Source organism: Pelodiscus sinensis, chromosome 1 (genome assembly GCF_049634645.1).
Source record: "Pelodiscus sinensis isolate JC-2024 chromosome 1, ASM4963464v1, whole genome shotgun sequence".
Classification (NCBI taxonomy): Eukaryota; Metazoa; Chordata; order Testudines; family Trionychidae; genus Pelodiscus; species Pelodiscus sinensis.
This window is the reverse complement of record NC_134711.1, coordinates 69,113,319-69,138,783: the sequence shown is the minus strand read 5'-3', so window position 1 is coordinate 69,138,783 and position 25,465 is coordinate 69,113,319. Positions and strand designations below refer to the sequence as shown.

The window sequence follows — 25,465 nt, the reverse complement described above, 5'->3', positions numbered from 1 at the left end:
TGTTTTTACAGCAAGGAAGGGGTCATCTTCTACTGAAGAATTGGGAATATTTTAATGTCAGAGACTAGACGATCTAATGTGCAGCAGAGATCATTTTTTAAATTTTTTTCCACAGGTACTTAGCAGAATGAGATCCTGGTCTATGAGCAGGACTCCTAGGAGTTACCAGAACAATAGTTATTATTAATAATAAATAATAATAATTTTAAAATACTTCGCAAATATATAGGGCCTTCATCTGAGTACTTTAAAGCTTTTCGTGAATATTAATGAATTAAGAGTCACAAATTTCTTAATTTTATAGATGGACAGAACAGAGTTTAAGTCACTTATCTAATCATCCAGAAAGCTGGTAGCAGTGGGAATGGAACTCACTTCCCACTATGATACCATTCTTCTTGAGAGAAATACACTAATGACTCCAAAATAGCAATGCATATGCATTATTATTAATTCTTTTATAACTCACAAAAGTGCACAAGGTATTTCACAGAACAGTAAGACAAACAAGTGTCCTGCCCTAAAGAGATTATGATCTAAATGTAACACAAGAAGCAACAAAATCACCGTGCTTAGATCTTGACCTTAATTTTCCTCAATTGAAGTTTACAATAAGATGCATAGAACAGTTTCAGGAGTTGGGTGCATGAAAAGTCTCTACCATTAAAAAGTCAGTATTTACCCATTTCTACCACAAGTGCAGGGGAAGTTTTGGGAAATAACACTAGCACATAGAATTACTCTATGGTAACTGTGGTAAATGTTGTTCTTCAGTGGTGGCCACTGCAGTGTTCAAGATGTAGGATTTGTTGGTGCTTTGTTGGAGCTTATTAGAGCTTTCAGAGTCATACCAGAGAACTATGATGTGTTTGTGCATTACATTCTCCTCTTGTTCTCTTTCCTGAGGCCAACAAATACCATGTGGCCTTTTTCACACACCCTGCTGGAATTCATCTATTCTAAGCTGCAACTTGTGGGTGTGTATGCTTTTTAAAAATCCTTTATTAAAATACAGGCCATTGGCAGCTACTCTTAGATCCTCTATTTGTGGCTATAAGCATCACTGCTGTCACTCACAGAACTGATGCAACAAATATTATTGTCACAAGTAGAGAGCCAAGGTGGGTGAGACAATCTCTTCTATTGGACCAACTTCTGTTGGTGAAAGAGAGATGCTTTCAAGCCACTTAGAGCTCATCAAGTGAGAGGAAGTGACCTTTGGGTGCAGAGAGGAAGGATCAAGCCTATCAGTTTGATTTTGCTGAAAGTAGCCCCTTTCCAGGTATGTCTCATCATATACCTCAGAGATCCCTTCTGTGCTGTATATGGAGGCTTTGCCACCACACACAGCAGAGAGAGGCAAACTTTTCTCTTCATTGATGGTTTTTGTGCTCAAATGCTGACTGGATAAATTAAAATGAAATATAACAAATATGACAAGAGAAAAAGAGAAAGCATTTATGAAAAGTGCAATTGCCACTTTGACAGATAAAGATGGCAAATTACCCACAAACATACATCTGTGGGTAGAAACCAGATCACAAAGCCTAAGACATGTAGATTCCATACTTTTTAATATTTTAGGCATACGATAAAAGAAATTTTTAATATTGCTATTTATTGTTGCCTCAATTATTGTCATTTGTATTACCCAAAGGCCCCAATTCAAGTCAGGGCCAGATTGTACTAAATGCAGTACAAATACAGGAAGACACACACCTTGTCCTGAGGAACACAGAAGTCACAGAAACAGATGAAATACAGGGGGAAGGAATATGGCATTTAAATAAATGATCCATGTGCATACTGGCCTGCATCATTGTGACCATGTTGTATATAAAAAGGGGCAGCAAGGGAATGGGAATGATAGATGGGGAGTTAATATCAGTAAGGGACTGGGAAAATGAAGGCAGAGGGGAAAGTACATTGCAGGAGTGAAAACGGAAAAGAGAAACGCAAGAGTGTAGGAAGGATGGGTAGGAGTATTGCAAGCAGGGGGAATGAGGTTTACAGTGAAGGGGGAAAGCAATGGAGAAGGAAAGGAGAAGCAAACCATCAGCTGGCAGGCAAAAAAGAACATCTATGAGCCAAACTGTAAATGGAATCTGCTGACTTGCATTTAATTCAATAGTTTAATTTTTTCTTCATGAATGATGAACATTAGACTGGAGGGACAACTGGCCTGCTGCATACCTTCAGATGCAAAAAGTCTGGAAGCTAGCATGCTTTTCCTCTGAGTTGCAAAGCCTAAGGGCTAGAGCTATATTATGTCACTCTGACAAGAAATTCAGTTGAAGGGAATAGCAATGTATGATGCTGACAGATGAAGATGACAGGAAGAAATGTAATATTAAAAACATTGAAAAGCAGTCTGATATCCCAGATAGTGTCTCTCTCTCTCTCTCTCTCCTAAGACAGAATTATACCACATTTGAACATGATGTTGTGATACTAATAATTTATGTCATTCCAATGTTCAATTTTACAAAAACAAAGTATCCTTTATTTTTAAGTAAATACTATTTTCACATACAGGAAATACAATAACACTGACATGTAGCTAGTAAAACAAATAGTTATATCTATGTTTTCCTTCTCCTAAAACAACCAAAAGTTGTTCTATTTCCATGAAGTAGGTATGCAACATTATACTTGGTATTAATACACCTAATTACTGATCAAAATTAATATTTATACGTTTAATAGTAACAGCAACTGAGGAAGAGAAGGATGTTCAGACAAGAGAGAAAATACAAACTTTCCCTAAATGCTTCTCTGTTCTTTAGTCACTCCTTTGTAGTTTGGCACTAGGACGGGGCTGGGCAAAATACGGCCTGGGACCAGATCCGCCCTACTTAGCCACTGGATCCAGCACGGACCCTTCTACCAGGACCCTCAGGCACACAGCTGCCACAGTTTAAAACACAGTCCCTGCAGCTCCCTGCTCTGCAGGGAGAGGGAGGTTTCATGCGATCTCCTCACCTCCAGCCCAATCTTCAACTCCTATTGGCCATAAACAATCAACCAATCTCTCAGCTCCTATTGTCTGGAAACTGCCAGACAACTGGAGCTGAGAGATTGGCCTCAGCATAAGCCTCTTCCCCCACCCGGAGTTGAAAGCCACGTGGAGGGAGCAACTTGTATTTTCAAGCGGGCTGGGGCTGCAACAGGCAGGGAGCCCAGCCTGTCTTGAGGGTGCTACAGCCTGCTGGCCAGGCGACAATTAGATAAACTCCTAGCCAGCACCTGCCTCTGGCACGCCTACCTCTCCTGCACCCCAACTCTCTCCCCCCAGGTCACCATTCAAACCCTCTGCACCCCTGCCCCAGGTGACAACTCCCTCCCAGACTCTGTACCTCCTCCTACACCCCACCCAGGGCCAGATTCCTCTCCTGAACCCACACTCCCTCCCTGACCCTACACCCCAATTCCCTGACCCAGATCACAATCCCCTCCCTCCATCCAAACACCCTTTCAGACCTCACACCCTCTCCTGCACCGTCCCTTACTCCGTGCATCCTTCTGCACTCAACCTCCAACCTAGACCTCACACCCCCTCCACAGAAAAGTGTGGCCCTTGACTACTTACCAAAATCCTGGAGTGGCTCCCCACCAAAAAATATTGCCCACTCCTGCACTAGAGGAAAAATTATATTGGTACCCAAACATTATTTCTGGAAATTAATAAAATTTGCAACCATGCCCTTATGTACAAATACAGCATGAATGTACAGCTAGAATCCATAACCCTAAGGTACAGAGGGAGGAAATATGGTTTGGTGTGTAAATCACTGGCTTGGGCTACAAGAGAAAAAGGTTCCAGTCCTGTCTCTGCCATAGACGTGATGTGTGACCTTGATAACCCCTGTAGGCCTCTAATACGGCAAATGCTTAATTCTGCAAATGTGAGTAATAGTAGTGAACTCAAACAGACAGGAATAGTACTTACAGCTATTTGTGCCTAAGTTCCTCATTTGTAAAATGGAGATAACACTTCCTTTCATCTTCAGGTTTCAGTTTACTTCCATTTAGACAATAATCTCTTTAGGACAGCACTTGTGTACTATGTGTTTGTACAGGGCCTAGCAGAACGGGGTGCCAATTTCAGTGATGCATCTAGCATTACTGTAATATTAACAATAAATAATAATGATACTAAGTAGTACAGAACACAACTAACATTACCATTTGGTAGCCTTTGTATGTAGCAGTCATAAAGCACAATACTAAACAGGTTTGGTACTCAGTTTGTTATAAATTACCTAAGGATAGGCATGCTTATATTAGGGATGTAAAACACTATTTAATTAGTTAACCAGTTAACTGATTAAACAGGGATGGGTGGACCCTCTCACCTGCCCTGGCCAGCCTGGAGCAGCATCCCCTGCTGCATGCAAAGGTTGCTCCAGCTGGGCCAGAGTGCCCCCTGTCTGCAGCATGGGCAGGATGGAATGCCCCCCACACACTTGCAGTGGGCCCCACGGGACTGAAACAGCTCCCTTCTTACCAGTTAATCATTCACATCCCTAGCTTATGTTGATAGGAACGATCCCATGGGAAGTAAGTCTAAGAGGAAAACAACTGAAGATAGTTGTCAATTCTTCAAAGAGAGTTAATTAAGGGCACAAGTGCCAACTATCCCACACACAGGAAAAATAGGAAGTATGGCAAGAGTCCACCCTGGCTTCACCAGGAAATCTTGAATGATCTAAAAATAAAAAAGAGTTCTACAAAAAGTGCAAACTAGATCAAATTACAAAGGATGAATATAAATACATAACACAAGAATACAGGGCAAAATTAGAAAGACTAAGGTGCGAAATGAAATCTAATTAGCTCATTACTTACTGAAGATGGTAAACCACGCTGGGAATTTCATCTGATATACATACAAATAAAGTAGAAGAAATGCTGTTAAATTTGTATTGCAGAACCTCCCAGACAGCTCAATCGATGGGACACAGTTGCACTAAGCAATTTCCCTGTAGGATACAATCCCTGCCTCCAAAGAGTTTACCACTCAAGAGAATACAACAGAATGGATTAGTAAAACAGCCATCAAACTTACAGAGCAGTTGAGGAAAAATGTCCCTATTACTTCAAACACAACAAGAGCTGCTCCACACTACTTGGAGCAAAATGTAAAACATAGCAAGACAACTAGCATCAACAAACATGCCAAACAAATAAAGAGTTCCAATTTCTGCAGTGTTGTTGTAGTCATGGCTCTTCCCAAGGTATCAGAGACACAAGAGAGGTGAGTAATATCTTTTATTGGATGAACAGAAGAGGTTTTTATAATGTAATAAAAGATCTCTCACCATCCTTGTCTCTGCTCCAGTCTATGTTAGTATTACAACTGCTCTATAAAGCTTTTATAGTTGAGGCTTATTTATTCTGTCAGATACTGCAAGAAAGCAGAAGACCCAGTTTATTCATTTCTAATATGTTTGAAAGGTAATTCTAGCTACAGGTTTGTAATTATTAGGGATGTTAAAAAAGCATGTAAATGGATAACCGGGTAACCTCCGAAAATCTCAGCAGTTACATGGTTACACACTGCGGAATCTGCAGTGTAAAACGTACACTGTAAAACTTACACTGCAGCACCCGCAACACAGCTGACTCCCTGAAAGCAGAGCTGGCAGGCTCTGTATTATAAGCTTATTCTGCAGAGAATGCAGAGTGGGGAGGCAGCTGGCTTCCTGGGAGCCCGTGTGTGCCGAGACCTGGCTTTTAAGCCTGCTCCCTTTTAAGCCAGCTCACTGGAATATTTTTAGGAACCTGTGTACAGTACTATTGTTGTAATGTCATGAAGTGGGATCATGAAATATAAATGAATAGTGAGAGAGTGTGTCGCACTGTAGGCCACTGGTTTGTTTCTCCAGCCCAAAAAAGACTAAAATGCCCAGTGTCTTACAGCCCCTTCCTTCGGTGCAGTTTTATTCTTCAAATACAAAATTCACGACCAAAGCAGGCCACAGGGACTCAGAGGTTTTTCCAATTGCATCTCTTCCCCCCTGCTCCTGGGCCTGCAGTTCCCTTCCAATTGAGCGCTCTCAGTCCTTTGTAGAAAACTCCTGACTCCTTTGCAGCTTATTCTGATGATGAAACAGAATTGGTTGGACACAGTACCCTGACTCTTAGAGGCGCTGGTCACCTTGTTACACTCCTCCTGAAGGGCTAACAGTCTATACAGACAAAGAGTCAGGGAAAACAGAGACACATGAGGTTATGTCTACATATAACACCTAGGATTGCTAGATGGTTTAAACAAAAATACCGAACATCCCACCACCAAAAAAAATGGGGAAAAATTCTGTTGAAGGGGGAAAAAAGGGAGGGGGGAGACCAACATTGTTGAGCAAAAAAAAAAAAAAGGTGCTCTAAATAAGCCAAAAAAGAAAAATTAAAATAAAGTAGCATTAAAAGCATGTCCCCTTTAAGAGTTAGTGCAGGGATAGGAACAGGGGAGTGGTTGAGCATTAAGACCCAGGGGAAAGCATTGCTTCCTCTAGGTCTTTTGACCAGCAGCCTTAGGTAACCAGGTAAGCATGGGGGTTGAGGTCGGAGGGGGTAGGGGCGTTGGGGCGGGAGGCCGGGCACTGAGTGTTTGTAGGGTTGCCAAGTGCCCAGCATTATTGCCTCCTGGCCGGGGAAAAATTCAGAAAATACCAGACATCACAGCTACGAACAAGCCCCAACCGTGGCAGCCCAAGTCAACTGGCACTGACCAGCATCAGGTGTCTTCTTGCTGTATCTCTCTGGGTCCTGGGCTATCCCAAGGTCACCCAGCAGATCTGTAAGAGAGCGAGACTGGAACCCATTTCTTTTGTTTCCCAATTCAGTGTTTATCCACTAAGCCACCCTAGCTCCAGCGTAAGGTGTTCACACTGATGAAAACACTGACAGGCAGCAATTTTAAGACATGAGCAGCTAAATTATTATTTAGATACATTTTGATTAGGAAATAATGGTGCTCATGGCTGGCAAGTTCTGATTACTTAATAGCCACCAATGGATACGGGCTGGTTTCTCAAACTTTACTAGAGAACAACAGGAGCAGAAAAAGCTTAAAGTCTTGGCCTATTTACCCAGCAATTTACTGCCACCAAAATACTTCTCCTTTATCCTGAGTCTAAGAATAAGAATTTTCTTTGATGAAGCAGAAAGTGAGGGATCAAGAATAAGCTTTCTAATGGAAGGCTGGTTACAATCTTTTCATTTCTGACAAACAGAAACATTAAAAGTGATTGGGGACTATCAAGTTGTTCAATAGCGAAGCTATGTAACCATGGGGCCTTTCCGTGGCCCCCACCTACTTCATACCGGTTGTGTCTTGTCTCAAATAAGATTGTAACTACTTTGAGATGGGCTTTATTTTCACTGCCCAGCACAATGGGACCTCAGTTATGAATGGGAATCTTCAGACCCTATTGTAATACAAATAATAATCACTTTGGGTACATCTAGACTATATGGCTTCGTTGACGGAGCCATGTAAAGTAGTTTACTTGGCATAGACAAAGAAGCAGGGATTTAAATAATCCTCGCTTCATTAAAATAAAAATGGCCGCCGCGCTGTGCCGACAATCAGCTGATCTGGCACAGCGCGGCAGTCTAGGCATGGCGCGGCAGACGAGGGAAGCCTTTGTTGACTGCTCCCTTATGCCTCATGAAACGAGGTTTACTGGAGTGGTCGACAAAGGCTTCCCTTGTCGACCGTGCTGCATCCAGACTGACGCGCTGTGCCAGATCAGCTGATTGTCGGCACAGCACGGCAGCCATTTTTATTTTAATGAAGCGAGGAATATTTAAATCCCCGCTTCTTTGACTATGCCAAGTATACTACTTTACATGGCTCCGTCGATGGAGCCATGTAGTCTAGACGCACTCGTGAAGTAAAAAGGCATAAACATGGCCTCATTGAATCTACTTGAGAAGTTTACATCCTTGTAAGATTTATTTAGATTCTAAATTCAGGGAGACTTGAATATGTCACTTTTTTTGGTGAGTAAAAAACCATTGTTCTATATAATTAATAATAAGCACTATATTACTCCAGTGTTTACAACCTATATTTTGCTGGAAATAGATTGAAAACAAAAAAGGCAATCAGAACAAAACTAAACAAACACCCTTTTCTTTCTTCCAACCCCTTCTCCAGTGTATGTCAGAAAATAATATAGTATTTGTACATACAAAGCAGTGTTCATCTCAGCTATTTGATTACACAAAAATCTGCCAGCACAAACAACTGCTAAACAGCTGAGTCCCTTCTAACAGACAGAGATGACATTCTGGTGTAACTTCTACTTTGTATTCCATAATGAGTTTTATTCAGTATCAAACACTCATTAGCAGTGAGAGCTTAAAGGATAACATCGAGCTGAAAGAAAAGCAACTGGTTGTAGGACTAATGTATAAAACTGAAAAACAAAAAACAAAATAAAGCCAGGAAATGTTTTTAAAAGGAAAGTACCAATACTTTGAATTTTCCTTCTTAGTTATTTTTGTTTAGCTCTCAGTCAAAACATTTTTTAATTAAGAACCTGCTACAGAAACTTAACCGCCCCCCCCCCCCCCCGAATACAACAAATACATATAAAAAAAATGCTTACATATTTATTAGCATGGTCCTAAAATAGCAACAAAAGCAGGTTGAAGTGTGGAAAGGGCAAGTTTATTTGTTGAATTATTAAAACCGGTTTCCACATTTTATAACAGTTTGTTAAATCCTGCACATTAGTCCTACAGTAAATGGACTTTAGGATTGGGACAATCATAGCAGAGCAGCACACAGAATGATTTCAGCGGGGAGCCAGGGAATCCATCTAGGAGGGTTTTGACGGATGGCTAGAAGGGGCTGAAGAGACACTTCACAGGGAGGCATTGTGGAAGAAAGGGGGATGGAAGAGGAGAGTGGAAACACATCATAGGCCTGATAGGAGATGGTTTTTGAAACACAAATGCTCACAGAATCAGCATTTACATCATGCTCCCTGTTGGTGCCTGATCAGGGAAACCTAAGGATCCAACCAAATTTGGTGATGAATCTTGGTCATGTGCCACCTAAGGGATATTGTGCATAAGCCAAGATGACTCAGACATCCTGCAGTCAGTTTTACCTGCTCAGTTGGGTTGCTTGCCTTCAGGTACACAGTTCACAGGGATTACAGAAACAGAGACAAAATGCTGCTTTTTGTAAAACTCAGTTGAAACACAGGAGCCTTCTCAGTTTTTTGAGACACATGGAGTAGTAGTGATAGTTGGGCTCATCAATCATACATACGTGTTCAGCTCTCCATGTTTGAAGGTGTTCTTTGAGCCGTGGGTCTGACAGCCTTGCAGGGCCTCTGGGCAAGGTGTGGGGGAGGGGCCCACTCTGTGCCCCAGAAAGGACAAGGCTGGGGCTAGGCAGCCTTCAGCACTGCCCAGACAGTATCATGCCCCCCTCCCCTCTTCCACAAACCTCACTCCTTCCCAGACTGTGCCACATGGCACACCGGCAGCAATTTAAAGGGCCTGAGATTCTGGCTGCCCTTTGAATTGCTGGGCCCCATGGATTGCTCTTTGTTCCCTGCAGCAGGTGTGCCTCAGAGACAAACCCACGTAGTGTGGCAAGGTGGAGCATAGTAAATGGTGGGGCCTAGTGCAACACAAGAGAACTTGGAAGAGGCAAAATATGTTAGGGAGGGTGGGAAAGACATCTTCCATGAAGAGATCTGCAACATTTATTCAGATTCGTTCTCCTCAGCTATGTCACCCATCCAAAACCAAATCTCGAAAAGAGAGTTTACTAGCATTTCAGTTTTCCCATTAAATACACTTTCCACTTTTCCTCATTTGCTCCATTTTTAGTAGGTAGACAGGAAACAGAACAGAACTCTTTAAAATTGAAAATCTTCCTGCTCACAAAAAGGAAAACAGCAAGGGTAGAGGGACAGCACAATTTGCAGACACGTACACATTCCTATCATTTTGTATGGCCAAGAGCTTCATGGACTGGCTTTGTTGATGATGGATCATACAAGATGGAAAGAAAATGGATTTTTCATGTTAAAAGTCCTATTGTTATGTTTAACATTTTATTCAGTAGGGTAATTCTACAAAATTCTACATTGATTATTGGGTGTGTTGGCCCTGCTACTGTTACTTTTGTATTTATTTGCCTAATTTTGGAGTCTTTGTAGCCAAGAAAAATTCCATTGACATCTGTGGTTATTGTGCCTATGTAAAGACTGCAGGATCTAGCACTTTCAGAATTAAAAGAAACTACAACCTCTTAACCATGCTCACACAAAGCAGAATCCAAATCCAGTGAAGTCCATTGATTTTAGTGGACTTTGGATCAGGCCCTTAACATCTCAAAGGTCCCAAAAATTAAACTTCTTCTTATAATATAATTACATCAGCAATCTAGATCAAATTATTAACAATATATTACAGATCTAGTCTTAACTTTCCCACTGGTTCAAATTTTGGTCTAGGGAAGTTAATATAAAATATAATGACAAATATTTGCTAATTTAGGTTTCACTTGCATGTTCATAGTTTTTTGTACCGTAGGAACTTGAAATGTGCAAAGATTGCAGAATCAGACTCCTTTTGTCCTCCCCACCCCCGTGCACACACATCTTTAGGTAACAATAAACAGGGAACAGTAAATCACTACTGGCAACAAAACAGACTTGCCAGAACCTTGCTGAGTGATGAAGCAGTGTCATTTCTGGGATGGCATTGTATACCTTTTCCATCTCTCTGAAAGCATTTTTACAAGCTTACACAAGGTCGCGTGCAAAAGCAATGCTTGAAGATATTGCAGCTTGTATTAGTTCCCTGAGCATTGCCTCACACCCGCACGTACACATGTGCATCCTTACGTGCATGCAGTCTGACTTTGACAAGGCCACAGCTGCAGCAATCATTCAAATACTTTCCTTTGTCTGCCTGAGGCTAGCAGGTGTTCTTTGAAGATACCAAGTAACCTGAGTAGTTCATCAAAACAAGACTTTCTTGCAAAAAATAGCTATGTTAATTGGGAAATACTGGACATGTTTTTGCAAGCAAGTAAAATACATATATTTGTGTTTATTGACTAAACCATGCACATAAAAAGCATATCCAACTGAAAATTATGTTTATAAAACAAAGGCACAATAGTGAACAATGAAATACAGTTGAAACGATCTTTACTGTTTAACATAACCAAATATGGTAAATAGCAGCATTACAGGACCCAGTTATTCATGCTGATATCTCACTGCTGTCTGATCAGGATGTGCAAAATTCAAATTCGTGCATCATACTGAAGTCAGTAAGACAATCCCTAGCTATTTAGATATCTACGTCTCTGAACAGTATGATTAAATAATATAAGAAATGCAGTTATTACAGTTCGTAGTGCAAACAATACATAGATGAAGATCTTAGGAATTTAGTCTTAAAGCTTCATAGCCAGGCAGCTGCATGTGTGACATTTCTTTCCAGTAAGAAATGGACACTTATTTCCATATCAGGGTTTGGAAGGTGGTGGAAAGGCCACAAAACCCTGATAATTGCAGATTTGGTAAGAGTCCTGCAACAGCCCTTTCTCCCTTTATCCTCAGTCTGATACTTCTGTTCCAGCCCATTAGTTGAAACAGGAATGAATTCAGGGAAGTTCTATGGCCTGTGTTCTGCAGAAGACCAAATTAGATGATCCCAACAATTCCCTCTGGCCTTCATATCTCTTTGAGCTTGTTCCCCTCTTCCCCTACCTTCCCAGCAGTAAAGTGAGAGCACAAGAACTTCTGAAGATACAATGGCCCCATTGTCAGTTCTGGAACCCAGCACCACTGAGCCCCTGTAGGCAAGAGGAGTATCTTCAGAAAAACTCCTTCTCAATCCTGTAGCTCTACTATGTGTTCAAAAGTCCAGCACAGCTGAAAGAAAGTGTGAGGGGAGTGGCAAATGCAGGTTCTGTGTAACACATGCCAGGTCTGTAGATGTAACGGAATACTGAAAGAAATCATTTGAATTCTCATGAACTGCACAAGTGTTCAGCCATGTCACAAGTATGTACAGTTTTAAAATTCAAGTCACACCTAACGGGATGCAATCTGCACAGTATGAGTGTCAGACACACATGCAATCTTCAGACCTGTCAGTCATGACAGCTACATAAGTACCTATTGAGACACATGGGACATTCTAAGTTACAGCACAGTGAGTTAATGGACCTCCATTTTTTCTTATCCAGAGAATTAACCGCCTCAGCCCAAAAGTGTGCAATATGTACAATTTGGGTAGCTATCACATATCTGCTAATAAATGTTACTTTTTAATGGGTACCAATATACATGTAACAGTCCCAACTATAAAAATAGGCTTTTATCATTTGCCCTGTTTCAGGATTCCCTGTGCTAATGCTTACATGGCTGTCACAAATACAATGTTGCAATGTGTAATGTGACAAAGTGATCACTGGAAACAGTGATGATATAACTAAGTCTTCCCAGAGTAGCACTTTTCTATTTACCTATGAGAATATGAGTTGTGCAAGAGCTTCGATTTGGTTCTGCCAAATTGAATGTATAAGCAGTTCAAAGACAGCTAATTAGCATCAACAATAATCTTACCTTCTTCTGATCTTCTAGCTTGTGACTTATTGGATTCCTTCCATGTTTGCTCATTTCTGAAGATAAATCCATCACATTCACGCGCTGCCCGTCAAAACGGAATTGGTTCAGCAAGACAGCAAACTAATCCAAAATGTGGTAGCTACAAACACACAGACCCGCTGCTTTTTCCATCACATGCCTTCTCTGAACTTCATTGACTCCAAGGAATGATTAAAAAATCCATCCATTGAGCAGAGAAAATAAACTTTGCAATTTACTCCTCATATCGTCTGAATCAGCATATCATTTTTAAAAGCTGACAGATTAAAAAAGAAACATTCATCCAATACTTCAATTCCAAGTGCTATCTTTCACCGATTTCCATTTTTAATAAGGTTACATCTTGTCTGTGAACCTGCTGAGAAAAAGAGATGTAAAAAAATTAGTTTGAAATTTGTTATAGCCCTTTCTAGTTATTTCTCTCTCCTATTATTGAAAGGAGTTGCTAAAGCTCCTTTGAGAGTCAGTCTTGCTGTCAGAAAAAAGCCATAGTTTGAGGAAGCTACCCACTAGCTTACCTCACCACCACTGGGTATATATAGTAGCATTCTCTTGAACTACATGTGCCACTCTACACAGAGTACAAGGAAAGAAGCAAACAAAACCTGTTCAGAACAAAGGCACAGATAAATATCCTACATCCTTTTCTTGTACTTTCCCAGAACAGTTTTTGGTCATTGTCTTAGAAGGTGAGACTCCAATTGCCAAGGCCAGGGTCATGAGGCAAGAAACAACTCTCACATTACTAAGTCTCCAGCCAGTGTAATAAAAAGCCCAAACAAACCAAATGTTCGTAGAGGATTGTAGTTAGGACAAGGAATTGACACAAGTGACATTTGTTTGCCAAAATGCAATGTTTTATTAACAACAACTGAAAGAGCCAAAAATATATGTTCAAGCTTGCCAGACAATAAAACAGTAGAATAATGATACCTTTAGTGCAATTAAAAGCCAACTGCATTTGAACTGAATTGGATAGGATGAAGCTCACATAAAAAATTTAAATGCAATATCAATGTATTTTAAATGCACAATATTCACAATGTGACAATCATTTAGTGGGAAATGAAAAATATCTGTAGAGAGTATAATATAATGCATAGTAGTAGAACTAGTGGATTTGAGCATATGATCTGTATCCAGTAAGATGAGATTAAAAAGTTCTTTCATATGGAACCTTATCCAAAATCCAGTTAGGTCAACAGAGAGGCTCCCATTGACTTCAAAGGCCCTTGGTATGTGGGTATTGATCAGCACTGCAATGCAATTAATCACAACATGCAATTAGGCCAAATATTTCAAATCATAAATGTCTGAAATTAGTCTCCAAAATGCATAGCTAGGCTCCTAGATAAAAGTGGCTACATGAAGCTTCATCATCTCTGAAGTTCAGGGTATTTTTATTTGGGTGCGTAATGGTGATTTGGAAATGAAGTTAATGCACTCAAGGTTCCAAAAGTTTGTCTGTAATTCATATCAGAATTTCAATGAGTATTCTGAATGCGATAGCAGATCATTTATGTCTGAATGCTGCTCCTTGCTCCCACTGCAACAGAAGATTCCCCACTACCATATGGTTTCCAAATCATTCCTAGAATTAAAACTTCTCCATGTTTATTCCTCCTTCTGTTTTATATTTTTGCCTAAGGCCAGGTCTACACTAGACTTGGAAGGTCAGCTAAAGGTATGCAAAGCCAGCTACATAAACAATGTCGCTGGAGTCAACATAATTTAACCCAACTTTGGCAATGACTGGATGCGCCCTCAGTATTCAGTTTAGCAGGTCTTTACTAGACCTACTAAATCAAATGCCAGAAGATCAGTCTCCAGCACAGCAAGAGGAAATGTGATCTAAGATTTAAAAGGCAGAACATACTGGAGTAAATGGATTGACATCAGGGATTCTTATGTAGTTTTCAGATTCTGACACTCATGTGTTTATACTAACAGAAACTAACAAGAACACCAGTTCCTCTACCATGGTAGAAGCAAGGCCTCTCAAGAATCACTTCATTAAAAAACAGATTTATTGTAGCATAAGCTTTCATGGGCAAAGACCCACTTTATCAGATGCATGCAGTGGAAATTCCAGAGGCAGGTATAAATATACAGGCATAAGAAAAGCGTTCCAATGAAGAGTAAGGTTAGAGATAATGAGATCAATTCAGTCAAGGAGGATGAGGCCCACTTCTAGCAGCTGATGTGGAGGTGAGAACACCAAGAGAGGAGAAACTGCTTTTGTAGTTGGCTAGCCATTCACAGTCTTTGTTTAATCCTAAACTGATGGTGTCGAATTTGCAGATGAACTGTAGCTCAGCAGTTTCTCTTTGAAGTCTGTTCTTGAAGTTTTTTTGTTGCAGGATGGCTACCTTTAAATCTGCTATTGTGTGTCCAAGGAGATTCAAGTGTTCTCCTATAGATTTTTGTATATTACCATTCCTGATATCTGATTTGTGTCTGTTTATTCTTTTACATAGGGACTGTCCAGTTTGGCCAATGTATATAGCAGAGGGGCATTGCTGGCACATGGCATCTATTGCATTGGTAGATGTGCAGGTGAATGAACCAGTGATGGTGTGGCTGATCTGGTTAGGTCCTGTGATGGTGTCGCGGTGTAGATATGTGGGCAGAGTTGGCACCGAGGTTTGTTGCATGAATTGGTTCCTGAGTTAGAGTTACTGTGGTGTGATGTATAGTTGCTGGTGAGAATTTGCTTCAGGTTGGCAGGTTGTCTGTGGGCGAGGACTGACCTGCCTCCCAAGCCCTGTGAAGTCTATAAGGGTATGTCTACACTAGCCCCCTAGTTCGAACTAGGGAGGCAAATGTAGGCATTCAAAGTTGCAAATGAAACCCGGGATTTAAATATCCCGGGCTTTATTTGCATCTTCCTGTCCGAGTGCCATTTTTACATCCCCTTAGTCCGAACTAACTGCCTGTGGCTACACGCGGCAGTCAAACATTAACTCGAACTAAGTTCTTAGTTCGAGTTAACTGTTACACCTCATTCCACAAGTTAACTTTTACACCTCATTTAAATCCTGGGCTTCATTTTGCAACTTCGAATGTCTACATTAGCCTTCCCAGTTCGAACTAGGGGGCTAATGTAGACATACCCTAAGGTGCCACAGGACTCCTCATCGCTTTTGCAAATTCAGACTAACATGGCTACCCCTCTGGTACTTCATTAAGAAAATACACCATGAGTGTTTCTTGTGCAGGGATATCACCCTATGTTAGGTGAACTTTTAAGCATGAATATGAACAGTGGGGGCTACAGAGGGGGAGGGATAAACCCAAAAGCAGAATTAAAGTAAGCATGCAAAAATGGCACATAGTGAAAGCCCATTACAGTACAGGGTTAAGAACTCAATGGTTATGTCTACCATGCACTGGTAAGCCCAGGGATCAACTCAGGTGGAAACCTAACCCCCATTCCATTTACACACCAATCACATTAACCCACTGATCAGAGTCAAGGTCCCAGGATCACACAGGGATGGAGGGTCTCAGCTTCAAGCTGGATTAGAGTTCAAACCATATTGCTTTTAAGTATAGACAGCAGGGGTGTATCTAGACTACAGGGTTTTGTCAACAAAAGTGGACTTTTGTCAACAAAACTATACCTGCATCTACACTACCGCCGAGTTCTGTTGACAAAACGTCGACAAAACTTGGCAGTTTTGTCGACGGTGGTAAACCTCATTCTGTGAGGAATAACGCCTTTTGTCAACAGAGTTCTGTCGACAGAAGGCGTTGTTGCATCTACACTGTCCTTTGTGTCTACACTCTCATGTCGACAAAGCAGCTTGCTTTGTCGACAGAACTGAATGTAGTCTAGATGCTCTTTGTCGACAGAAGCTTTGTCAACAGTATCTGTCAACAAAGACTCTGTTGACAAAAGCCTGTAGTCTAGACGTACCCTAGAACTCCAGGCTTGGATCCAGGTTTCAATAATTCCTCACCTAGGATTACAAACAAGTATAGATCCTTAAGCCTTAGGTTAACAAACCCAGGGACTGCTAACTTGAGTTTTACTAACCCTGAGCTTACATTGCAGTGTAGATGTGCCCTAAATATCCATGTTAAAATAGGGTAATCAAAGTCCCATCTCACTGGTCCATCAGAGAGTTTCAGTGAGTAGTAAAGTTGCAGTTGTTCCCAGAACCACTGAAATGTGAAACATTTAGTTCTTTCTACTGGTCAGTTTCAGCAGCGGCTGAATCAGGACGCCTGGGGCAGAGCAGCTTGGGTGCTGCTGGGTGGGCCGAGGAGCTGCTCTGTCCCAGGCGTCCCCAAGTCAGCCGCTGCTGAAACTGACCAGCGGCTGACTACAGGAAGCCTGAGGCAGAGTTGCTCTGCCCCGGGCTTCCTGGAATCAGCTGCTGATCAGTTTCAGCAGCAGCTGACTTGGGGATGCCTGGGGTAGAGCTGCTGGGGTGCTGCCGGGTTGGTCCCCGCAGCGCCGAGGTGCGGCACTGCGGGGACCTACCCGGCATCACCCCAGCTGCTCTGTCCCAGGCGTCCAGATTCAGCCGCTGTTGAAACTGATCAGCGGCTGATTCCAGGAAGCCCGGGGCAGAGCAACTCTGCCTCGGGCTTCCTGTAGTCAGCCGCTGGTCAGTTTCAGCAGCAGCTGAATCTGGACGCCAGTTCCGACTTACATACAGATTCAACTTAAGAACAATCCTACAGTCCCTAACTTGTACGTAACCCGGGGACTGCCTGTACAAAACTCAGAGAAAATAACTTATTCCATTTGATACTATATATTCTGCGATGAAAGTGTTTGCTTTACAACTGCAATAGTGCAGCAGGTTATGAAACAGTCACATAAAAAAATTCAAAATCTTTACACTATATGGAAAATATGTTTCTATTCATTATTTGAGGCATGATCCAAAGTCCCTGTAGTCAATGAAAAGGCTCTCAAACTTCAGGGGGTTTGTATCAAGCCTTTTAAATAAAAATATACATAAGATGAACAATATTGAGTACTATTGTTAGTACTTACTGTACCTGGACAATTTAAAAATTAACTTTTATAAATGAAAAGGTCTTGTTGCATCACAAAGCAAATCAATATTGGCAATAGTTTTGAAACTTCAATAATATTCAGTGATGTCTTAAGTTCATAAATTGCAAGATGTAAGGATATACATATGAAATGCTGTTGCTGCAACCAATATCTGGACTTTGCAGTTTTTTGCACACTTAGAAGCATTGTATTGCTCAGGGTGTCCAAGATAAGAATTATTGGATTTTCACTTCTTGGTTCATTTAGTAGTCTGACATGTATATCACATTCTCCCTTCAACTTAGCAATCACACTGTATTGGGAAACGGGTGGTCTTATAATGTAGGAGCTGAAAAAAAATTCTGATAATTTTTATTAGATCTCTCTTCTTACTTTAAATATGCAAAGCACAGAATGGCTCTTCATATGCGTTTCATTCCATGCTTTTTTCAGTGGTTTTCAAAAACTTCAGCACAAGAGATTGCAATTCATGCCTTCATTGATAAATCAGTTTTATGGTGGCCCCAAGTTTATAATCTATATTTCATTTTATATGGGATTTCTAACACATAGGAAATAATAGTAAGCCTTTCACAACTGTATTTCTCATTATTCATGCTGTAATGAAAAATCCAAGTATCAAACCCTTGATGACAGAACTCTGTCAATCAATTGACTAGTAAGGCAAGCAGAACAAAAAGCAAGAAACTTCTTTACAGTAAGGCTTCGTCTACACTGCAGCTTTTGCCGCAAGAGCCTATGCACATGAAGCTTGATTAGCATATTGCCACGCTTCATTTGCATAATTTATTCAAGACATTTTTGCACAAGAACAAAACAAACAAAAACAAGCACTGTGGACGGGGTTTTTTTTTTTTGCACAAAACCCCCGTTTGTACAAGATCTTTATACCTCTCTGGGACATGCATAAGGATCAGCATAAGGATCTTGTGCAAAACAGGGGTTTTGCACACAAAAAACCCATCCACACTGCTTGTTTTTGCACAAAAACCCCTTACACAAAAACGGCTTGAATAAACTATGCAAATGAAGTGCAGCAATATGCTAATCCACACTTCATTTGCATAGGTTCTTGAGGCAAAAGCCTCAGTGGAGATGTAGCCTTAGTCAGGTAACAGGGAGGTAACATTTACTGAAAATCTGATCATTTCTGAATACACATCACAATACAGTCTGACATACAAACCAGTCACATGCAGATTTTTAAAGGTATTTAGGCTTTGCTGTGCTCAATGCTGCAAAGCCTAATTTCTTTAGTAAGCCCTGTCTCACCTTCCGGAGACTTACTTAGGCTACTTCTTCCAGAGCCAACCCAAGGTACGGGCAAATCAGGTGACCACCCGGGGCGCCCCATTGTAGAGGGCGCCGCGCGGGGCTGCCGGGCCAGGTGGGGGTGACACTGTGTATGCTCCATGCACCCGGGTGGTGCCACGCATGCGCCAGGCACACAGGGGCGGGGCCACACATGCACCATGTGCCCGGGCACGGGGCCGCGCTCCCAGAGCCTGGAGCGCACAAATGACTCGGGCCGGCCCTGACTTCTTCCTTAGCTTTATCCAAACAAGGACAACTCTACAAATCCTCTCCCTCCAAATTGTTCTCTGTTCAGTGCCATCTTATCTATCACTCCGCACACAAATGTGTCTTCCTTCGGCATCCTATCACTTCTTCTTGAGTCAGCCTCTTTTTTTTTTCTTTCTTTCAGGTTTGAGCTATTGGATTCTCTTACCCACTTAGTCTGGTTGGTGCTTTACCTGACTAAGCCACCTTAGCCCACATTCCCTCATTTTTTGCTCATGAGTGTTATTTTGAGCATGACTCTAGCTTACACATTTTTCATGTTCTCTATTGTTTACCTCAGTCATCCATCCCGTTTGCTCGTATTTCTTCTTCATTGCACAACATTCAGCATCACACAATGTTCACATTATTGAAATTAGAGCCCATAATCTGTTTTTGCTCTACCTTTGGAGCACATCTCTCTTTAGCCCAGGCTGAATTTCAGATTCCGGGGAAGGGCAGTTTTAACCATGATTCAATTCCAGGGGCTACTTAGGCACCTGTGAACTTTTTCAGGTAATAACTTAGAAATTAGCAAAAATAGAGTTGCAAGATTTTCCCTGAATCAGTAGTCCACAGTCACTTAAACAAAAAAAGGTAGTTCAAAAGGTGGTCCAAAAATAACATTTAAGAAATGTTATTACCAAATTGGTATATTCCTTTAAAAAGAACCATTATATAGTCAATAATTAAATGATGGATGTTAGCAACATACATCCATAGCAAACAAATTTTGTCAGCCAAATCTTGGCTTGGGTTTATGTGTACTGAATGGCTTATGCAAATACTTATGAATAAATACAGAGGATTGGAAGGAGTTCCCAGTGTGTTGCTGTAAGGATTTGAGAGTATGAATATCATCTCCATGAAATTCACTGAAGGTACTTTAGTTTGTGAGAATCTGCCACCCTCAGAAATATTAAAGATTAAGTCAACAGGAGTGAAGATTACTTACCAGTTGGAAGAGAAGGAGATATAGCACAACAGACACACAGCTATAAAATATCTGGCTGTTCAGGGCAGAATTTTTTTGTATCTGCACATGTAAAGGACCAGTAGCTCCTTAAAAGTTGTTCTGGAAAAAAGTCCTAGAATTAAAAAGTGCAACTGCAACGCTACCCAGGAATCAGCTTTTGTGTGTGACGCTCTATGGCCCTACCTGGTATAGTGGGCTTTGGGTCAAGTTACTTAAGAACATAAGAGCCATACTGGGTCAGGTCCATCTAGCCCAGAGTTCTGTCTTCCGACAGTGGCCAATGCCAGATGCCCCAGAGGGAATGAACAGAACAGATAATCAAATTACCCCTCTCCTGTCATCCATTTCCATCTTTGGTTAAACAGAAGCTAGGGACACCATTCCTACCCATCCTAGCTAATAAGTATTGATGGACCTAGCCTCCATGAATGTATCTAATTCTTTTTTGAACCCTGTTAAAGTTCTGGTCTTCACAACATCCTCTGGCAAGGAGTTCCACAGGCTGACTGTGCACTGTGTGAAGAAAAGCTTCCTTTTGGTTATTTTAAACCTGCTACCTGTTAATTTCATTTGGTGACCCTTAGTTCTTAGTCAAAAGAAAAACTCTGACAGATAAGCAAAACTAAATGGAAGAATAGATGGCCACACTGGATATTACCATTCCCTCAAAAATTGGAGGGTTGGTATGAATAGGAAAGTTTTAAGTATAATTTACGCAATATTTGTGGTGTGATACCTCATGTTTATTTATTGGAAACAGGTAAAAATTCCAGGTGGTCATCAATGGTGCCATTTATGAAGGTCTCAGAGGGGCAGTAGCCTCTCGTAAAGTTTGACCCCCTGGATTTCATACTTGAGGTCTGCTTAAAACACATGCCATAGCTCCAGCAGTAGTTCATAACTGCAACAGGGTTTGAGCTGCCTCCAACTTTGCCTTTGGAGCAAGGAGTTTGTTTATAAACAGAGGGAGATAGGGTGATTAAGATAACAACAGAGGGTGGAAAATGATAACAGGGTTCCAATAATGAACAAAATAAGTACAAGGAGAATAGGACCATCAACGGATTGGGCAGGGATGGTATCCCTAGCTTCTGTTTGTCCAAAGCTGGGAATGGGTGACAGGGGATGGTTTATTTGATGGCTGCCTCTTTTGTTCATGCCTTCTAAAGCACCTGGCACTGGCCACTGTTGGATGACAGGATATTGGGCTAGATGAACCATTGGTCTAACCATTCCAATATTTTTTAAAGAGCTCAAAAGTATCTGCCCCCTGCTGTAACGCACTAGAGCCCACTCCTGTTCCAGAGCTGAGATACAGCCAAGGAGTCCTGACAGGATATCTCTCTCTCTACACAGAGTTAGTAATGAAGTATGAATATACATTAAAAATTTAAGACTAACCTGTTTCCCTTAAGTGACTTGCCACAAGATGTCAGAATATGTTAGTGTTAGAGCTGAGTGGGTCTAATATTATTTAATTTTCTTTCTTTTATATAGATAGAGTGTTCCTAATTGCTAAGTTATCTTTCAAAAATGTAGAATTTTCCAGTGTCCTAGAAACTCCTGGAGTAGTCAGGATGCATGCTAGCCTCCTTTAACTTACTCTTCTCCCCTCACCAGCCAGTCAAAAGCTATCTGCTCTGTGTTCCTCTCCTCCCTGCCTTCAGCCACGTTGTTTGAAAAGGCAGATCACTCTCCGTCCCTGGGCTAGATGTTCTTTGCTCTCCCAGTAGGAACATCTAGCCCAGGGACAGAGAGTGATCTGCCTTTTCAAGCATCCTGACTACTCACCTATATGTTTGGCATTTGCTGTTACAGTTCCATTCTTGACAAGCAGGAGTTGGAACCAGTGTCTCCAGAGCTCTGATTCTAACCTTGCTGTTCCTGCTTCCAGCCAGGAACCAAGTAGGAGTTTGCAAGGGCTGGACCTTTTGTTCTGCTTGATGAGCCTGCATTCTTCTAGCTCCAGTGAGGTGAGGGGAGGAGAAAGAGGGGTAAGCAAAGCAATCTGCTTGCATTCCTCTCGCTCATGGCTAACAAGGGGAGGCAGGAGACAGTAGGAAACTTAGGCATTCCACCCTGCTGTGTTGTGGGAAAGCAGAGCTGATCACTGCACTTCTTGGGCTTCCCTCATAGTCTGGGAACTCTCCATAATGTCAAAGCAGTACATCTATCTATCCAGCTCTCCCCACTTCAGCAGCTGTCTGTATGCCGCTGTGTTTCTACTACTGGGAAGAGCATAAACACTCCATTGGTTTGTTCTTTGTTCCCCAAAGGGAGCAGCTCATTCAGCTGTCAGATACTTCCTGGAGCTTTGAAATGGAGAGGGGTGCATGCCAGCAGAGCAACAGAGATCACAAAACACTGACCACAGCCATCAGGGCAGACATTGTGGGATACTGGCAGAAGCCAGTTCTCTCGATAAAACAAACAGCAGAGTCTACAGTGGCTCTTTGTCGACAATAGAGGGAGGGAAAGAGACAAAATTATCTCCAAGAGACAGAAGATTTTTATTGCCAAAACTGGGTGTTTTTCCTAACAAAAGTCCCATTGTAGTGCGAACGCTCTCACTGTTTTGTCACCAAAATGCAGTTTTTGGTGACAAATCGTGCCAGTATAGACAAGCCCTTAGAGGGGCCACAGTGCCCGCCCCCCCATACACACACACCAGTCTCCTTTAAATAGCACTCTTCTCTCCAGAACATCTCTCCATTTAGGAGATGAAAATGAGGTGTAGGCTCTTCTATGGGTTAGGCGTTCCAATGTTGAGTGCACCAATATTTAAATACCTTTACAAAACTGAAGTGTAGGACCCAATTTAGCTCTTTTGAAGTCAATGGTAAGGCTTCCACTGACTTCAGTGAGTTTTGTATAAGGTCCTTAATTAGATGGTATAAAAAGTAAGATGCATCTATTTTCATCAGCTGTGCATTTTTGGGACTCACAGGAAATATTGTTTGCCTTCCTTTGTAATATGCATCAAAAGGTGAAAAGTAGTCTATAAAAGCAAAGGATATTATTATTAATAATAACTAGGAATAGTCTTCACTTGTGGAAGTTTCAGTAAATGAAACTAATGGGTAATATTTTGGCTCTGATCCCAGTCCCATTTATATCAATGACAAAAATCCCACCAATTTAAATAGTGCAGGAACAGTCTCTTTAAGCACAGGAAAAGTGTCATCTAACCTAATATGCATCCTTATTTGAATTGCATCTATTTTAAATCACATTCCTCCATCATTCTTGTTCTTCTCAATCCACCTGATTGAGGAGAACAATAACAAAATGTCAGAAAGTTAGGTGCTGCATTAACTTATACTACAAAGGGCTTGTCTTCGCTATCACAGAGATCAACTCTGTGGCAGTCGATCTTGCAGTGTTCGAATTAGCAGATCTAGTAAAGACCTGCTAAACTGAATGCTGGCACTGCCCCATCCACTATAGTACTTCTTGCAGTCACAAGGAATACAGAAAGTTGATGGGAGTGTTTCTCCTTTTGACCTCCCGCTGTGGGTAAGGTACGGAAACACAGCTTAAGATATATCACCTGCAACTATGTTATTTACATAGCTGGAGTTGCGTGCCTTCAAGCCAACCTTCCAACTTTAGTATAGACCTGCCCTAAGGACCAATGTTTCCTGTAATCTTTCTATCCAAGTGCGGATTTTTTTTCCATCCATGTGCAGAATACATTTTTATGTGCACGAAGCATGTGCCAAATGTACACCAGCAACAGAAACAAAAACCTAGCTGTGGGCACTCTGCTAATCAGCTGGGCAGCATTTGAATTTCTTCCTAGTGGCTGCACAAGCACCCAGTTTACAAGGAACACGGCTAAGGACAAACCCTGCAGTCTTTATGCAGGCAATGCTTTCCACTGGCTTTCATGGAGAGGACTGATTAATGGTGATTTAAAGAGACTCCTGCAGCTAAAATAAAGAGCTTGTAGACCTCTGAAACCTGGAAGAACCCAAAAGCCACATACAAAAGTAAAAAATGCTTAATTTCACCTGGATTCATGTAAAAAATAATAAATAGGTGATCAGATACTGTATCCTAAAGCCTAGATAGGGATATTAGATAATCTGATAAATTCATATTCTTAACATGGTTGAAAAAGCAAAACCACTTTATATTTCAAAATCAAAACTTTGGTTGGGAAAGAAAGCACCAGTATTACAGTAAATAAATAATAATCTAGGAGGAATAAAGAGGCACTCAAACAGTAACAGAGAGTGAGAGATCACAATAAAGCTGAAGATTGAATTTCAGCCACTAAAGAAAATAAGACATACATGTTTGATGTTGAAGAGAGACTTGTCTATGACTAATGCATTGGAGAAATTGTTCAAGAATAGTTTGTCCGTGCAAGAATTTGACCCCTTATCCAATGCCAACGTCAGGCTAACGTGAGTTTAAAACATGTACACATACCACAGGCTTTGACAGTCCAGTTGTGGTGCACATCCAACTTCCATTGACTTAATTGGATTCTCTGCATGGGCAAATGACAGAATAGTCATGCTCCGTGGAATTTGATTTTAAGCTGTAATCAAAGCTATAAGTTATTAAAACTATAGCATAGGGGAGGGAATTGAGTTAATCTTAAGGTCTATTTTCCCTTTCCTACTGTTCTCTAATGATGTAGTTTCCTAACATAGATTTGCCTGGTCTCAATTCCCAGTCAATGAAATTGGAATAATATGTCCTTTCTCCAGTTATTTTCTAGTCTATTTAGAGAGTAAGACTTCAGCCAGAGACTCTCTCTTTACAACTCGTACATATAACAACAAGACAGGGGTGGGCAATAAAAAAAAAAAACCCAGCCATCCACTAGGGTCAGTCCCTGGTGGGCCGCGGCCACTACGTTTACCTGTGCCTCCACAGGTGTTGGGTGATTGTAGCTCTTGCTCGCTGCAAAGCTCTATTCGGGGCCAATGGGAGAGACAGGAAGTGGCATGGACTAGGGCACCACTTCCTGCTGCTCCCATTGGCAGCAAACAACAATCCATGGCCAACAAGAGCTGCCATCACCCAATACTTGTGGAGTCGCATGTAAACATAGGTGGGCACCCATAAGGGACTAACTCTGATGGTACAGATCTGACCTGCAGGCCAGAATTTGCCCACTCCTGATCTAGCACAACAAAATACTGTCCTCTAGCACTGTCAGCTACTGATAGGCCTTAATTGGTTTTCTGAAGCAAATACACACACAAAAACATGTCC

General features: G+C 41.4%; 1 protein-coding gene across 2 annotated transcripts in view; it reads right to left on the bottom strand.

The window, feature by feature from the left end:
• Positions 1 to 25,465, bottom strand: part of NAV3 (neuron navigator 3) — an 812,431-nt gene that overhangs the window by 579,952 nt on the left and 207,014 nt on the right. For both annotated transcript variants that reach the window (XM_075932274.1, XM_075932283.1), the window contains exon 2: positions 12,621 to 13,020. In XM_075932274.1, coding sequence (XP_075788389.1) covers positions 12,621 to 12,692 — 72 coding nt within the window. In that variant the 5' untranslated portion in view covers positions 12,693 to 13,020. The remainder of the gene's footprint in view (positions 1 to 12,620; positions 13,021 to 25,465) is intronic.